At 40.3% G+C, this 18949-nt stretch overlaps 1 protein-coding gene across 1 annotated transcript in view; it reads right to left on the bottom strand.

Annotated features, from left to right (window-relative positions):
* The window catches only part of LOC145355596 (uncharacterized), a 59191-nt gene extending 40626 nt beyond the window's left edge, over nucleotides 1-18565 (bottom strand). The window contains exons 1-9 of the mRNA XM_080207846.1: nucleotides 18458-18565; nucleotides 15236-15286; nucleotides 13405-13479; nucleotides 13069-13297; nucleotides 8755-8872; nucleotides 6858-6948; nucleotides 4878-4969; nucleotides 3015-3204; nucleotides 696-821 (exon numbers count right to left, since the gene is read on the bottom strand). Coding sequence (XP_080063972.1) covers nucleotides 696-821; nucleotides 3015-3204; nucleotides 4878-4969; nucleotides 6858-6948; nucleotides 8755-8872; nucleotides 13069-13297; nucleotides 13405-13479; nucleotides 15236-15286; nucleotides 18458-18506 — 1021 coding nt within the window. The 5' untranslated portion in view covers nucleotides 18507-18565. The remainder of the gene's footprint in view (nucleotides 1-695; nucleotides 822-3014; nucleotides 3205-4877; nucleotides 4970-6857; nucleotides 6949-8754; nucleotides 8873-13068; nucleotides 13298-13404; nucleotides 13480-15235; nucleotides 15287-18457) is intronic.
* Between the last annotated feature and the right edge of the window lie 384 nt (nucleotides 18566-18949).

The following is an 18949-nucleotide window of genomic DNA, read 5'->3' as shown; positions in this document are numbered from 1 at the left end:
AAACACATATCTAAGTGCATTGAAATCCAACTAAGACAAAATTAATTGCGGCACTGAAGATCTTGTTATGGCATAGTGCAGGAATTTTATAACCAAACAGGGTGGCAGAAGTCAGGTAAACTCTCACCCAACTCAAGAAAGAGCTCACAAAGATGGGATTGTCATTGCTGGCTAGTGGATATGGGCTGAATTCCTGGGAAAGAGGGCTCTTGGGTTCAGAGCTAGGTCAATTCAAAGATCAGTCCCAGCACTGTGGGACTTCATCCCAGTTAAAATAAAAGTAGAGCTATTATCCATCTAGTGTCTCAAATTGGTACCATTATTCCTCAACTTCCAAACCAGGTCTGAAAATTTAAAATTTATCTCAATTGCCCATGTACAATACATGATGTGGAGATGCTGGTGTTGGACTGGGGTGGGCACAGTAAGAAGCCTCACAACATCAGGTTAAAGTCCAACAGATTTATTTGGAATCACGAGCTTTCAGAGCGCTGCTCCTTCATCAGATGAGTGATATTCCTAAGAACTGTCCTGGCTTGAGACTATTCACACCTCTTTAACCTGTGATTATCCCCCTTTTCACTCACACTGTCCTGATTCACCTGATGAAGAAGCAGGAGGTGAGTTTAATCCGTATAATCAGACCCATAAAATGCAATGTAATAAATCTGTTTCAGTCAAAGCAATATTGTTACCTGCTGGACATTCGCAAGCATCCACACAAACATCTGCCTTCTGTTGAGGTTTGGGATCAGTACATGTTGAAATAACTTCTGAACCACATTCCTTATAAATCTGATTTTCAGGACAACTAGGGTTTTCTGGAAAGGAGAAATCATGTGTTTCATGTTTTGTGTTATCATGAATACAAATGCACGAATGTCATTGCAGGTGAAGATCTAAAATTTCAGGGTGATGACTTTCCATCAGGAGGTGTTCTGATGAAACATTGACCTGAAATATTGGTCTGGATGGATTTTTAACACCAAACTCGGATAACGTCTTGTTGGGAGAATGGATATCTGGCTTCCCATGGACACTTCATCAGAAGGTATCCTCAGAGAAGGAATTTTCACGGATGGTGAGGTTTGGGAGTGGGGTGCAGGCTGCAGTCAGGCCAGCCAACACGGGAAAAAGGTTGGAGGCAACAACAGGAGCCACCAGGTGCCTGCATTAGTGCTGTGGACTTTAGCCACGTTATAATGAAAATAGTAAGGCTCCTTAGCTCTAATTCCTCACTCCCCACAAATTCCACATGCCCCATTCATGCCCCTTATGTCAGGCTATGCCTGTCCACTCACCCCTATGGCCCCTCATGCCACCACATGTCCAGCCCTGTGGCACAGCGGTGAACACTCTTGTGTCACAGCACCAGGGACCTGGGTTCAATTCCGGCCTCGGGTCACGGTCTGTGTGGAGTTTGCATATTCTCCATGTGTCTGCATGGGTTTCCTTCAGGTCCTCTGGTTTCCCCCCAGGGTCCAAAGATGTGCAGGTTAGGTTGAATCGCCATCCTAAATTGACCCTAGTGTCAGGGGATGAGCAGGGTAAATATGTATGGGGTTACAAAAGTAGGGCCTGGGTGGGATTGTGGTCAGTGCAGACTTGATAGGCTGAATGGCCTCCTTCTGTACTGTAGGGATTCTATGATTCTATTCCACCCCTCCAACACCATTGCCCATATTCCCTATGCCAGGCCAAGGCATTTCCATGTCTATTGACTGAAGAGAATCAATAGGATTTCTAATCAAAAACGGTTTTTAAGAAAGTCATTCATTCATTATTTTCCACATTCATTTTACAAGGTAATAAATGTGTCAAACATCCAGACCCTTTAACAGAAGCTGCAAACATTTGAAACCTCTTAATGTTACATAAAGAGTCAAGTTCCAACTGAGATCAGGGTTTTCACTAGGGTTCCAATGTTTCAACTGAGTCTGAGATCTCTGAGCTCTCAGCCAGGAATGCATAATGAGGCTTGCCTCAGTGTTCAGAAATTCAGCACTCTATTGAAATACTTGAGCCCCAGGGAAAATCTGTTTGATTGACATTTTTAAGTCACTGATCTCTTTTGTCAATGTTTATTTGTACAAGGTTACTAGATTTCAAGTGCTTGCAGTTTCTGCTATTGATACTTCAAAGAGTCTGGATGATTGACACTTTCACTGTCCTGTAGTAATAAAACATTTTTATCCTAATGAAAAGAATGATTGAATAACTGTTTTTAAGCTCTTTTTCACATTTCCCATGTGACCATAGGATTCATTGGTTCTCTACAGTGTAAAGTGCAACAATGGGTGTGGAAGTGCCATGATTTGCCAAGAGAGCTTGGCCTTTTGAACTTGCCTTTTGAATTATTTCCCCATGCATCCCAGGATTCACAATTCCCTGAGATGCTATCAACCATGACAAGTCCCAACTCCATGAAAATTGTGACGGACAACAACGGGCTCATCCCCATAATTAAGTCAGCACTGTCAGGAATGCCAGGTTCTAGGCTTGTGACTGGAAAGCTGGGAATGGGATCAGGGAAAACTGGAATTGGCTTACTTTTGTGATTTTTAAAGGGCTTCTGAATCATCCCAGCTAGGAATAAAATCTAGGCCATTAGATCTTGGAGACTGTTTATAGAAGGACATGACTCAGATCTCACCTAATAGATAACAACACATAAGGACACTAAATATATATATGTATCAATATCCTATGTGCAATAGGTCACCTCTAATATCAGCAACTTTTACACCCCTATTGATTTTAGGTTCAAATTGTATTGTTAATCATGCCTTCAAAGTGAGGGAGGAACTTCAGGGATGGTCTCAGTTGGCTCCCTGGGATCACAATGGGAAAAACAGAGTCCGTGTCTTTGGACGGACAGACTTTGCAGCTTTTTGGTAAAGACTGTTCGGAAATTCAGATTTCCACTATCAGCAGTATTTTGCTTTTATATAGATATTCTTCGATTTCAGAATGAAATTATTAATGAGTCTTTCTAAATATGCAGGAAAAGTTACCACATTTTGCAGTATCCCTCCAACCGGATCCAACAATTTCTGCCCCACATTGACGTGCAGCTTCTGTTAAAGCGGGACAATGGCTCTGATCATTCCTTGGAGAAGAACAGACTTCCTTTTTGCACATTGTGAAATACAGTCCAAAGTCCACGCAACTCAAGAAATGTCTTGAGATGATGCTGAGACATCTCTGATGAAATGAAACACAATGGTGAAATATTATAGATATACAAGTCTACTTCTGAGTCTTCAATCTGTAAAATCTACTACAATTGAAGATCTCTGATTAAATTCAAAAATCTTTTGCATTGCCAAAGGAGTTTTCCTAAAGGAGTTAAAAGTACTAGTATTCATGATTAGATCTTGGAGACTGTTTATGGAAGGAGAACGTGGAGAAAATGACTCAGATCTCGCCTAATAGATATATGACAACACCCTAAAATACTTCCACATAAAGACAGTATATATATATATATATATATATATCAATATCCTATGTGCAATGGGTCGCCTCTAATACCAGCAACTTTACACCCCTATTGATTTTAGGTTCAAATTGTATTGTTAATAATGCCTTCAAAGTGAGGGAGGAACTTCAGGGATGGTCTCAGTTGGCTCCCTGGAATCATAATGGGAAAAACAGAGCCCGTGTCTTATAACATCCAAGTGCGTGGCAAAGTCCAAGTGGTGGTACTCCCCCATGTCTGATGCTCTTGCTGTATATAGGTCATGGAGTTGAAAGGTGGACCATCTCAGATCATAACACTGGTGCCATAATCACTAACTTTTTACTGGGGTTTGCAAATTTTTCTATTCATTTGTTTTCTATTCATTCATGGGATGTGGGTGTCACTGGCTGGGCCAGCACTTATTGCCCATTCCTAATTGTCCCTTGAACCAAACAAAGTTCCTTATGTGGACTGAGTCTCCAATTTTGGATGGCAACAGCCTCTCAGCATTTACCCTGTGAAGCCCTTTAAGAATTTTGTACATTCAAATGAGATCACCTCTCCCTATCTAAACTGCAAATAATGTAAGATCATGTCATGCAAGTCAATCTCTCATCACAAGAATCAATCTAATGACCCTCTGTTGCACATCTTCAAGAGCAGTGTTAGGGCCCCAGTTGATATTATAACTAGGCCAGTAGATCCCAGAATGGAACCCCAGTTCAAAAGATCCTAATTTTTACTTTTTTTTAAGGAAAACATGGAGGAATAGAGTCACAAGACCACAAATAGTTTTAACAAGAAAAAAAAATGACAAGTTTGATTATGATACATTATTCCTTTCCTTTCACTTAGTTTCACAAATGTACACATATGTTGCAAAATGTATTTATTAGTCACAAGTAGGCTTACATTAACACTGCAATGAAGTTACTGTGAAAATCCCCTAGTTGCCACGCTCCAGAGTCCTTTCGGGTACACTAAGAGAGAATTTAGCATGACCAATGTACCCAACCAGCATGTCTTTCAGACTGTGGGAGGAAATCTGTGCAGACATGAGGAGAATGTGCAGACTCCGCACTGACAGTTACCCAAGCCCAGAATCGACCCCCAGTTGCTGGCACTATGATGCAGTAGTCCTAACCACAGTGCCGCTGTGCCATGGAATTGAATAGCATAGGAGACTTAAGGGACAAAATGGCATCCAGCTGCTCCTTTTTTTTACATTCTTATATTAGAATAATCTCATTATTTCATCTCTAGGACGGTGTTTATTTGTTATTCATAGCTCAATGTTTCGTATCATTGGCTCAGTACACCTCTTTTTTTTACTAGAACACAGGTCAGATTCAAGTTGTACTAAAGTGAGTTGTATCTGCAATAATGCAGAACTCCCTAGAAATAAATAACTTACAGATTTCCCTTCTGCACAACTTATGTCTCCATGTACTTTGATAGGACAGTTACCAGGTGCAGTTGAGTATTCACGGATTGAGATGACATCCACTGGAACAAAGAAGGAGAAAGTGACACATTTTGGTTTTGCAATCTGATTATTATTCACAAAAGCTCATCTTCAAAACCATGCACCTTACCTGAGGGGCGGTGACCCTCAGGTTAAATCATCACAAGTTAGCTCTTCCCCTGCAAAGGGGAGAGCAGCCAGTGGTCATCTGGGACTATTTAATATCATTTATGTAGCACATCCCTCAGTGGACTTGAATTGTTTGAAAACAGAAGTAGAGTTTAAGTCCAAGAAAACAACAACAAACAACACACAGATTTTAGAAGTGCTGAAACTCAAGAAGCGTGCCAAAAATACTGGAAAATCAAGAAGTAAAAGAGGGTTAGGAACTTAAAACAATCACAATCATGAGAGAAAAGACACTAGAAAGCTATTAGAACTAAAGATTGGCATTTCTAACTAATGGTCTATTTCCTAGGGTCTTAAAAAAGGAAATGACATAGGGAGCGCGTTGGTTGTCATGAGCTGGGGTGGAGGGGGGGGAGGTTTGGTGGTGGTTCTTAAAGTTTGAAGTTTATTATTTATTTATTCACAAGTAAGGCTCACATTAACACTGTAATGAAGTTACTGTGAAACTCCCCTTGTCATCACATTCCAGCGCCTGTTTGGGTCAATGCACCCAAGCAGCACATCTTTCAGACTGTGGGAGGAAACCCACAAAGACTCGGGGTGAATGAGCGAATTCCACCCAAGCCGGGAATTGAACCCAGGTCCCTGACGCTGTGAGGCAGCAGTGCTAACCAATGTGCCACCGTGCCTTCTGTTGTTGGTTGGTTGGTTGGGGGGGGGGGGGGGATGCGATGTGAGTGGTGGTGGTTGAACATTGGCAGGGTGGACAATCCGGCAGGAGTTCCAATTTTCTGTGATTTTATTAGTTTGTCCTGAACAGCTCATACTCACCGGCAATGGAAAGCTGTCCAAATGGCCAAGAAGGAATACATTTAATATCTAACTATCGATGATTTAACTTCAGAGCGAAAGCTTTAAATGCCAGCAAGATTTCTGTCATGATTGTCTCTGCTGTCCCCACCAATGATGTATTAGGTATCCTGACGTTGAACACCAGGATCCCAATTTGAATATATTTAAGTATCTTTATCAGGCCTTTACACATGATAGCCACCCCACATTAAACTCTCCATTCATGCCTGTACGAATCCTGTACGGATCTCCTACTGTGTGCACTCAGTGACAGGAACTCATTGGAGGTCCACAGGTGAGTTACAGTCCCAAAGGGGGACAGGGACATGCCATGACAGCACCCTGGCACCATTCCCTGGCACTGCCCATTGTGGGGGTGGGGAGGGAGTTAGGTAGTGGCTGCATTCTGCGCAGGGGGGTAATTGCAATGCAAGTGAGGAGCACTTTATTGTGTTGAAGGGACCCCATGGTGGGGGGGAGGGGGGGGAGTGGAGGGAATTCTGTAGTGAGTGTTGGGGGGGAGGGAGATTGCATGAGGTGGGGTGGTTCTGCGTATCAGGGTGTTGTTTCTATTTTTCTGACTTTTTAAATCAAGGCACCTTTTGAAAACATAAGTTACTGCCGGCAGCGCAGCCTCAAAAAGACCTACCCCTTACCCCACAACAACCCCCCACCATCCCCGCTTGCCTCTCCTTCACCCCCACCCCCAACCCTCCACCTTTAACATGCAAGATGTGGGCTGAAATGTTCTGCCCCATATCTCATCATAGAATTGTAATATGAAATAAGGAAACACATATCAAACACAGAAGGGAGCAGAGTTAAAATTCTGTGTGGATTTCATTTGTGTCAAGATTTCCTTTATTGTGAAAAATAGTGACATTGAGAAAAACGGTTAGACAAGTAGGAAAATTGGTGTTTACTTAAAAACTGAGTGCTCACTCTTACCTTCTTTTATTCTATTACGCTTCTTCCCTTTCTTTTCAAAATTTCCACAAAGCCCACAAACATGTCCACTGTATCTAGGGTGAAGTTTTAGCTGAAAAAGAAAATAGATGCAGTATTTAAAATAAAAGAAGAAATATTTACCTCATTTGACTATTGAAAGTTTTTTTCGAACAATGTCGCTCTCAAGCTGGATCATTAACAATTAAATATTAAATGTACTCTTTTTTGGCCATTTGCACAGCTTTCCATTGCCCAATTAGTAAGCATGAAGTGTTCAGGGCAAATCAGAGCGAATTGGCAGTGGTCATTATTACAAATGTACTTCAGGACAATGGAAATGACTGGGCCTAGTTGAAGCATCAGAATAGTAGTTGGCCTGTAAATGGTGAAAAATAAGCCCAAATTAAACAGACAGTGGTTTTGATGATAGATAATGGATTCTGAATTTTCAGAAAAATGGAGAGGGCCTCCAGCGTAGCCAAAATGATGCTGGAGAACAAATTCCGGAAACCCAATCCCTAAACCCAGCACCCCCCATTTTCACTGAGGGGGGATAGGGTATGTGGAAGCTTTCGCTTCATTGTACTTTTCAAGAGAAAGTCTAATGTTATTTGGATAGGTAGGATATCCTTTTGGATAGATCCAGGGACAATTTTGGCAGAGATTATGCTCTTTGGACAATGTCAAATTCACTGAAATTATGCAAAGTAAACATAAATGTGCATAAAATGTGGATAAATATAGTAGAACTGTCGATCTGTCGAGACAATTAAATCCTATTGCACTCTCATGCTAGAAGATATTTAAATCATTTGGCTTTTGAAAAAAAAACATCCTTGCCATTTGATTTTGGTTGCATCAGCCTGAGAACTATCATTATATATTTTGCGTTGTATGACTGATCTCACAATCAGTGATTAACGGCTCCAAGTAGTTATAAAGTCTGATATGGGACTATAAATATAACTATGTGTTTTATCTGAGATTAAGCACTTTAATAAAAATGCTTTTTTTTTGTAAGGGATTATATAGTTGAAGGAATGCAAATGTTGTGAATGGGTTTTCATAAATAAACCATGGAAGTGGGTCAAGGGGTATAGGTTGCCATGAGGATATGAGGAGTATTGGGTAAGTAGAGAATCTTAGGTTAACATGTTGAGCATGAGGTGCTACGGGGAACAAGATAGCTTTGGATTGGCATCAATAGGTCATGGGGGAGGTGTGGCAAGGGTGAGGACTGTTGATTTTTTTTTATATATAGCTGGGGCGAGGTCCCAGATCACCAAGACCAGCCTTTTGGACAACCTGTCTATGCACCTGGCAACCTCTATGGTTTCCTCTGAACTATTTCTGGGCAATGTTGGTTGAACTCTTATTAGCATTCACTCATGCCTCTCTCTCAGGAATGAAAATTGGATCACACTGAGCAATTTCTAAAACCGCTATTGTTGTTATTCAAAACAAATCTCAATGTTAATCCTAAGAAGACATCTATAGAGGGAAAGGATCACCTTCTCTGCAATCAGAACTCTCTTATTGTTCATTTCATCAAATAATCATTTAGTTTTACCTATAGAAGTGTAATAATTGAGATGATTATCAATTATTTTATCTGAGCTGAAGAAGCATACAGACATCACTTGATGGTTACATGTTGAGCTCAGATATGAGAAAAATTAATTTGCAAAGGGTGAAATATTAAAACAGCAAAAACTCCAAAAAATTAATGTTTCTTTGATGATGCGCAGAGCTAATTCTAAGAAACATGATTTCACCTACATGCATGAGCTTTACATCTTGAGAACACATTCATAAAAAGCCTCATCATACATACTTCATTCGTAAAGTGAAGAAGAGAAAAAATGAAACTGAATACAACATTTAAAAACTATCTTACCATCAGTGCATCTTTTTCATTCCAGAACAAGGATATAGAATGCTTCTTGTTTGCAATCTTGATGTTTTGTCCATTTCTCCAAATATTGACCACCTTGTCAGCATATGGCAAATTTCTTCTATAATAGTAAAATGGGGATTAAGTGGAAAAATGTGACTGCGAAACATTTTGCAAAATGTTACTTTTGATCCATATTCATTTATTATCTCTTCTTTCTGTGTCTGGTAAGGCAGCAGTTTTCTCACCAGACTATTAGACCAGAAGGCTTTAGGAGGTAGGAGTAGAGTAGGCCATTCAGCCTCCTCAAGCCTACCCTGCAACTCAAAATGTCATGGCTGATCTGATATGGCCTTAATTCCACTTTGCTACTAGTCTCACATCCCTTGCCTGCCTTGTCAACCAAGAGACTATCTAAATCAGACTGAAGTATGTGATTCAGAATCAGTTTCTTGCAGGGTGAGAGAATTCCAAATATTAAAGGCCCTCTGAGCGAAGAGATTCCTTCTCACCTCTGTCTTGTAATCCAGTGAAACACAATCACAAGTCCCACATAGCAGTTTTTGAAAATTTGTATGTGATTTAAATAAAAGTGGTCTGGTGGTCCTATCCACTCAGGCTGGGAAGTGATTCAAGTCCCCTGTAATAGTATGGATGACTCTAAGGATAGGATTTTGAGCTGCCCACGCTGGAGACAGACAGGGACTGTAAGTAGCCCATGGCAGGTAGCTGATGCAACTCTGTGGAGTCTACTTGAAGCCAAGTAAAGGAGGCCAATTGTGATTTTACAGGCACTTGCCAGGTCTCAGCAAGCACATGGTTTAGTTTAGGGGTCGAGAGAGTCTGCTGGCAGCGGACCAGGGGTCAGTGCTCTAGACAGGCATAGAAGACATCCATGCCCACATGGGTGCTGGAGCAACCACCACCGCGACCCGCCTCCCCAACCCTTTTACTTGTCCCCCAACTTCAAGAGTCTGCCTACGTTCCTTTACTGGATCACAAACCCACCCTTCTGCCATCAATTGGTCAACCCTGGAAAAAAATCAATGACTATTTCTCACACAGTGTGAATTTCTGACTCACTTATGGCAGGGTTCAGAAAACCCAAGGGAAATCCTAACTACCTGAAGGACTTACTTAGCAAGCTACAATGTTGTATAAAAGCACAGAACAGCTTTACTATATTAACATATCTTGTTAGTGACCCCCACATCCTGGTTACATGGAACATAACAACTGTCTTTTTATTCCTTCATCGGATGTCGAATTTGTTGGCTGGGCCAGCATTTATTGCTTACCCCTAATTGCCCTTGAACTGAGTGGCTTGCTAGTCCATTTCAGAGGGCTGTGATGAGAACATGTAGAGAGGCAAGTACCCACATCACTAAGGTAAATAAGCCTACAACTAAAAACAAATCTGAAGGACTGTGGCTGCCCTGACTAAAGTCACCAGTGAAAAAAATGACTAATATGTACTATCACCACTCACCCATTCTTTACAACCAGAAAATAGAGGAAAAGGCAGGAAAAAAGATTGGTCAATGCGATTTAATGGCTGGAAGTGTGAAGTTAAAAAAGGCAGCGATTGAGTCATTTGGCAGTTGTAGTACAGTAGAAGGAAGGGTATAAGAATGTTTGCGTGTCTGTGTGTGTGTTTGTATACATCATTGTATACATCATTATGAAATTCAAGATCATAGTAACTATTGAAGTGCATTTGAAAAATGCAGGTAAGGATTATTATATGTAAAATGTGTTATGTTTTTCACGTTACTCTTTTAGTTTTGAGTTAACTAATGGAAAAAGTAAGACACAACAAAACTGTGTAAAGATCAGAGAAGCTCAATGAAACAAAAATCCATTTTTATTTTTCACATAACTGAAAGTTAAAAAAATACTGTGGGCCTGATTTAACTCAGAAGTTACTAAAGGCACATTCTTATACCCTCAAATCTTCCTTCTACTGTACTACATCTGCCAAATGACTCAATCGCTGCCTTTTTTAACCTCACACTTCCAGCCATTAAATCCCATTGACCAATTCCTTTTCCTGCCTTTTCCTCTATTGTCTGCCACAATTCCTCAGATAGTTCATGGACATCACTTTACGGGTGTCAAAGGCTTTTCTAGGGTATATGCCAGCATAACGAATGAGCTTTTCTGACGTTAAGTTAAATACATTGCGTAAGATTCTTCGGCCTCCCTGCGATGTGTTTCTCAGCGGTGGGGGGGTGGCCTACCGTTAGCCAATGGCAGGATCTTCTGGTCCCGCCGCTGTCATTGGGATTTCCCATTGAATCCATCCCACACCGCCAGGAAACCTGTGGTGGCGGTACACCACTGGCAGGACTAGAAGATCCTGCCAGAGTGAACAGCAGGAAAGTTCTGGCCATTGTAATCTATCTACATACTTCAGTTACTTAAATAAAACACATTTTCAGAACAAAACCCCTTTTCTTTTCCTCATATCCCATACTTGAGTAAAATCATTTTGTGTTGCATAAATTAATCCAGAATGAATAAAAATGGGATCTTCAGATAATCTGATGATGTAAGAGGGAAAAGACACGCAATTAATAGAATTAGATAGTGGTCAAATGAACAGTGGTTTGTGTGTATTATCAAACTTCAGTACATTTATTAGAAGGTATAGAGGTGCAAAATAATGCAAGAAAAATATGGTAGAAGGGAAGCCTCGTATTATAGGGAACATAAATTTGGTGAAAGAGGTTCAGCTCTCCCTGTCAAAAAGTTCCAGACTCATTTAATTTTCAGAGCACCAAAGCTGAAGAAATGTAACATGTTAGTACCTGATTTTCAGGAAAGAAAGGCAAGCTTTTAAAAAAGAAGTTCCTGCTAATACAGAGAATGTCAATATTCTAGCAAGCTTCAAAAATTTCAGAATATATGGTTGAAAGCTAATGTAAATAGTCCCAGGGGAACAAAAACATAATTAGATCATGACTGATGCTGAGAAATTACATAATGGTACTGTATTTTGGCTATTCTTATTTGTGTCTTCCTCTTAAATTTTTAATCATAATTTAGCAGGGAAATACTTCCTAATCTATTTAGCCTTTAGCACCTCAGCTATTCTATGGTATAATAGACAACAAGTCAATGTCCACATGAAATATGCAAGTAAATTGGTAATCCATGGAGGAACAGAGAGATCTTGGGGTTCACATCCACAGATCTCTGAAGGTTGCCACTCGAGTGGATAGAGCCATGAAGAAGGCTTATAGGGTGTTAGCATTAATTAACGGGGGTTTGAGTTTAAGAGGCGTGGGGTTATGCTGCAACTATACAGGACCTTGGTGAGACCACATTTGGAATATCGTTTGCAGTTCTGGTCACCTCACTATAAGAAGGAGGTGGAAGGAGAGAGTGCAGAGGAGATTTACTAGAATGCTACTTGGTTTGGAGGGTAGGTCTTATGAGGAAAGGTTGAGGGAGCTGGGGCTTTTCTCTTTAATAGATGTTTATAAGATGATGAGAGGGATTGATAGAGTGGACGTGCAGAGACTATTTCCTCGGGTGGATGTAGCTGTTACTAGAGGGCATTACTATAAGATTCATGGTGGGAGATATAGGAGGGATGTCCGAGGTAGATTCTTCACTCAGAGAGTGGTTGGGGTGTGGAATGCACTGCCTGCTGTGATTGTGGAGTCGGACACTTTAGGAACTTTCAAGCGGCTATTTGATAGGCACATGGAGCACACCAGAATTATAGGGAGTGGGATAGCTTGATCTTGGGTTTGGATATAGCTCGGCACAACATCAGGGGCCGAAAGGCATGAACTGTGCTGTACTGTTCTATGTTCTATGTTATCTCTGTTTTAATATTCTACAGCTTAACACAATTTAAAAGAAAGTAGTATTTTGTAATATTGTGTTAAGTAGTGATCCCAATGTTACCCCACTTTATAGCAACATGTTTTTACAATTTTAAAAGAGTCCACAAACAAATCAATCCATCTTCTGACAGAAGATACATCCCTATTTTGGAAAGATTTCCCACTTTCTTGCTGCAGCATTAGAATCATTTTGAAGTTAAATGCCAAATATATTATTAACATGTTAGGTGCTAGGAAAGGGTGAGCTGAGATTATGAAACAATAGTTAGGCAGATTCTCTGATTTTTTTTATTTGCCCCATCTCCGCTGCCAGCAAGAATGGAGAACTTGGCAGTCAGCCAAAACTCTGTTAATTGCAAAGGGACTGGAGAATCCTAGCTGGGTGTGAGGGCAGAGGTTTCCAGCGGTTCTCTCAGACTCGTAATGAATGCCAAAAGCAATCCTGCTGCGTTTAACTTACATCTGTTCTTTAACCTGAACTGTCCCATTCGTCAACACAATACGGGTGGTTTCAATTTTGATGAATATGTGATCAAGATTTCCATCTGAACCTCTCTGGATGCGCACCATATAATCATCAAGCCGGCCATTGCAAAGCCTGCTCATGATAAAAGTACAGCTTGATGCAAAATGGAAAATTTCATTGTCAAAATTCTTGAATCCTCCAGCTCCCCACGTGTTGCAGGTATCTGAAAAAAAAGGACAACCTCCTATGTTATAATATTCAAGGATTATTCCTTTTATAACTTCAATGTCATGTCACATCTCTATACCGTATTCAACGTTCAATACTCACGGTGATTTTCCAGTGATTGAGAGGGATCACCCAATGATCGCTTGAAGTTTTGGGTAAGAGTAGCCTGGTTCAGATCTAATGCAGAAATAGAGGTTTATAACCAAATTAATTATTTATGGAAATGTACGACAAACATACGGTTTATTGTCATAATTTTATGTCTATGCTTATACAATCAAGTTTAATTTTAAAAACTAGGTCTGATAATAGGACCTGTGACCATTTTACACTGCAGTGTAACCTCTTACCTGAAATCCAAAATGCACAAACGCCTGTTGCCTGGAGTTATTTTTTTGAAAAGCTCTGCAACTCACATTCTCATACTTACAGCATTGTAACAAAACATCATTTGCGAGAGAGAGAGGACGAATGGCATTGGAAGAAATTTTGGTTGATTACGTTGGAATTGAGATAAAAAAAATCAAAGCCTTTCACATTGGTGGTTTATCTCTTTGTGAAAGGAAATTGTTCTCAGTTTATGTTAGACAGAATGTTTATCATTACCTTATGTTCCTCAGCCTGGGCTTATTTTAGTGCTAATTCTGGATCCTGTGTCACACTTCCTTCTCATGTTGCTTTTCTCTATACTACAGTCATTGTGTCATCCCGTCACCCCTCACTCTCTGCTCTGTCGGGTTTGCACAGTACTTTGGAGCAAACCAAGCATATACTGGTGTAGTTTTCTTTTTAATAAAATTACATAATTTTATTAGTGCTTTATAATTACTTGTCACTGTTTTATGCCATAGAGTCATGAGCACTGAAGCAGGCACTTTGGTCCACCATGACTATGCCGACCATCAAATACCAATCTCTGTTAATCCTCTTTGCCAGCATTTGGCCTATAGCCTATTATGTCTTCGTGATTTAAATTGTTGTCCAGGTGTTTCTTAAATGTTGCAAGGGTACCTGCCTCCATCACCCTCTCAGGCAGCACATTCCATATTTCTACCACCCTCTGGGTGAATAACATTTTCCTCAGATGCCCCCTAAACCACTTACTCCTCACCTTAAACCTATGTATGCCTTCTGGTCTTAGACACCTCTGCTAAGGAGAAAAGATTCTTACGATCTACCCAATTTACGCCTCTTACAATTTTGTATGCCTCTATCAGATTCCCCCTCAGCCTCCTCTGCTCCGGGGAAACAAACCCAGCCTAAAAAGTCTCTCCTCATAATTGAAATTTTCCATCCTAGGCAACGTCCTGATGAATCTGAAGTTGTACCAAGACTTCCCTGCCCCTATGGCTAATGAAGGTAAGCATTCCATAAGCCTTCTTCACCAACCTATGTACCTCTGCTGCCACCTTCAGGGATCTATGAATTTGTACACCAAGGTCACTTTGTACCTCATTGCATCCCAAGCATCGGAACAGGAGAGCTATAATGCTGGTAACAAAAATGTTGTATTCAACAGTTTGGTACAGTTGATCCTTAGTCTCTTTCAAACACTAATAGAACTAGACATCTGGGGGAGGGCGAAGGGCTGGAGTGGTTTGCAGAGGTTTTTAAAAATGTGTAAAGATTATGAAGGTATTTAAACAGAGAGGTGTGCATTTTAAATTGTAAATCAAATCCATAAATGAAAGAGAGCTAAGATCAGGATCTTGGGTCCTTAACATTTGTTTTTCAAGAAACAAATTAAGGCTCAATTATGCTTTATGAACAGATGCTAACAGACAATTTAAATAAAGAAAAACTCTAAAAATGTAATTACAGCATCTCATTAGCTATTCTAAATATTAATAATATATTTTATACCTAATCTTTTAGTTCAGTTGAATTTACTATACCATAGAAATGATTGTACTACATTACGACGTCAACTTACCAAAAGTGGATTCTGAATAGTCATGATCAGTCCAGTCAGTAGCATCATGACCTGTGATGTCAAGAAAAAGATCACATTTTCTTAATGAAAGAAGCAAAGGAAAATAACTCATTTCGAATGTAATTTGAGCCTTTCTTTTTATTTTCTACATTTACCATTTTTAGCTTTCAAATACAAGCTTAATGGAGCAGAAGATTGCCCTTAGTCTCAGGCCAGAAATCTGGTTATCTGCAGCAAAGATTCCATCTAATTTTACCATAAAAAAGAGGATAAGCTCTGGTTCAGCTCCCATCGTGATTGATTTGAGATACTGAAAACCACCTTGGAAGACCAGAGACAGAAGGTAAGGGTCAGGTTTTGTCAACCTAAAACACCATGAAAGTTGGCATAGTCCCTGAGGATCATAGGCTGCCCATCCTTTTTTGAAGGAGAGCTGACTGGTGGTCAACTGACCTGAGGGTCACTATACCTCAGGCAAGGGGCAAGGTTGAGAAGGCAGGGCCTTCATGGACAACATCAGCCATTACAGGAATTGAACCTGTGCTGTTGGCATCAATCCACATCATGAAACAGCCGTACAGCCTAATGAGCTAACCAATCCCCTACTGTCTCTCAGGGACACCTGAACATAGCAGCCAGAATTCACATTCCGTTGCCACTGCCAGCAAGAAAGGAAAATTTGGCACTCAGTCAAATCTCTGTTCACAGCAGCAGGACTGGAGAATCCCAGCTGCGGGTAAGGTTGGAGAATCCTACCCTATGGTTTAAAAGCATCCGTGAGTTCCTTGTAATGGCTTCTCCCACCAGTTATCGGAAGATTTGCCACATTTTTCTTTATTGAAAGTCATATTGATTTGTGCCTCATTCTCAATTTGAAATTGTGACAATTTGATTTCTTCTCACAAAAATTGATATTTAGTCACCTTGTTAGATTTATCCCCATAAAAGAATTACTAAATGAACGTGAAATTACCAATCAAGAAACTCCAAGTGTTGGATGACTATTATATCTTCTACGTTCATTTTGTTCCATAGCAGAATGAATAATATAGAGGGATTATTTCCCTTAAGGAGTGCCTCCAATCTGATGCTGTTGTTGCATAATGTTTCCTTTGTTAAAAGTCTGATCCTTCATTCAATGTTAGTCCCAGTGCTGGTGTATGATAATTAGAGATATGTCCATTAAATACATGAGAAGGTGTGAAATGCATCTCCCTAAACTACTGTAACTACAATCCTTAGGACATATCCGAGACTTCATCCCCCGCTAGGTCCAATCCTAGGAGGGATACAATTCCTTGGTCGGAGGAAAGTCCAGTTCCTGAGCTTTGTGGAAAGAGATTCTAGTCCTGGACGTAGGGCAGGAGAGTGATCCAATTGTTGTTTCCAGTGGAGAGTCTGAACTAGTCGGAATCTGATCCTACAAGAATTGGATCTAATGGCACCCACCTATCTCCTTGCTTTCACAATCCCTTGCGCCTACCCCACTCTTGAGAACCACCACCCCCTGCCACTTTCCTGACCCCGGTGTCACAGTTGAAGGGTCTGTTACACTGTGCACTATGAGATTGGGGCACCCTTGTATGCTGCAGCCAAGCTGAGTGGTTAGGTTAGCACACTCCCCGAACATTGGCTTGCAAAGCGCACCTGATGGACCGACACATATGGATCCCGTATTCTCGCCATTATGACACTTTTTTTAAGGCAAATTCCACCCACTGCTAACAATTAGTTTCAGAAGAACATTGGTACTTTGAAAGTCCACAAAGGGTTAGAATTGAATCTAATCCATGTTGGCAAACAAACAAAAATTAGAAAATGCAGAACTTCTACTCGGAAAGTATAAACTAATAATTCACTTTTAGGTGACATTCCTGTTCAACAACATTGTTCAACCGATGAAACAAAATGGTGAATTCAATTTTCTATTGACTGGCAAGAGATTTTAGAGTTCTTTCTGCATAAAAGGCTTGGCATCAATATTGTTTCTAAAGGTCCATTCAAACCAAATGCATTTTATTTACAGCCTTCCATTCTGCTCACTAAGACATAACTTACAGTTAGAAAATAAATCAGAGTAAATTTTAGAAATTGTCTTTCAGAAAAATCCTTGGCTAATAAAAATCCATGAGATTTTCCGCTACCAAACTCCATTTACAGCCATCAAAAAATTGACACTAGTTTTGCGTTATTTTGAACATCTGAATCACAATTTAGGAAAGGAAAACACTGTTGGAACTTGAAAACTTAATTGTTTTGCATCATAATATAAACACAATTCATCTTATCTGACACAAATAATCCACATTTCATTCTGTGAAATAGCAAATTCATTGCTACCAAAGTGCACAAAGTACCCACTGCCTATAGTGAGTTTACTGGTGGCATTGTATTTCAGCTGCTATACACAGTGGACTGTGTAACCAGGAAATTGAAAATATTTGTTGTGGCTGAGAATTTTACTACCAATTTTATGTTAATGCACATTTTGAATCATAGAATCGCTACAGTGCAAAAGGCAGTATTCAGTTTGCACTGACTCTGTCTGATGGAGTATTTTTCCCAGACCCTTTCCCCGAACATATCCCCACGTAACCCCATACATTTCCCTACACATTTTTTGGCATGAAGGGGCAATTTAGCATGGCCAGCCCACCTAACGTGCACACCTTTGAACTGTGGGAGAAAACCGGAGCACCCGGAAGACATTTGTACAGACTCGGGGAGAATGTGCAAACTCCAAATGAAGAATCACCCAAGGTTGGAATCAAATCCAGGTTCCTGGCACTGTGAGGCAGCAGCGCTAATCACTGCGTCACTGTGTCACCCAGCATGGTGCAAACATTTCCCATGCCTCCCTCCAAAACAAAGCCAGTACAAAATTATTGGGATGAGGTGCTCAAGTCCCTGGTGGCTGAGGTCCTGGAACTGGCAGACAACATAACATGGGACAACATTCAAGTCTCATCCCCCATTTGTCATCACAGGAGCTTAACGTACTGAAAAGTATGACTTGCAGCAGATACAGGAGTTCGAGAGACCGGTAGGGTGGAGAAGAAAGGGAGTTAGAGGCAATGGAACTGCCTGACCTAAATTGCAGAGGTTGAGATTGGTAAGGGACGTAAAACAGAAATGTCACTAAGGCAATCTATATATATCAATAAATATACCTCGGAACAAGTAAAATGCGCAAACATACAAAATCATTGAAGAAACTCTCACCTTTAATGAGTGCAAGAGCCCAGATCACTGCTAATACAGAGTTCTTCATTCTATTAGCTCGAGGCTAAACTTGGAACTTGATGTCATGCCAAACAGTGCTGCTACATACTGAGATCTCTGCATTTTATACTGGCAATCGGTTCTAAGTTATCTAAATGGAATGAGGAAATGGAAATAAAGAATGGAGGTGCCCAATAATTAAAATTCTGCCAATCACAGGAGACAGGTGCAATAGTTAGAAAACTATTTTCTTATGAAAGCTCCAAAGTTGAACCTTGCGAATTTCCTTTCATACTTATATTCAATTATTTTGTCCCATTCTAAAGAAACATAGTTCATATCATTCTGAAGCTGCAATCTGAAAGCAGTGCTCTTTGTATTTGTAATCCAAAACCTTAAATGTAATATAGGATACGTTGTTTTTCTTGATTAAGTAAGAATTACTTACAAAGAACAAAGAAAATTACAACACGGGAACAGGCCCTTTGGCCC

This window comes from Carcharhinus amblyrhynchos, chromosome 19 (assembly GCF_965287045.1).
Source record: "Carcharhinus amblyrhynchos chromosome 19, sCarAmb.v2.hapA, whole genome shotgun sequence".
Taxonomy (NCBI): domain Eukaryota; kingdom Metazoa; phylum Chordata; class Chondrichthyes; order Carcharhiniformes; family Carcharhinidae; genus Carcharhinus; species Carcharhinus amblyrhynchos.
The sequence above is the reverse complement of the archived record's forward strand: the minus strand, read 5'-3'. Positions and strand labels throughout refer to the sequence as shown.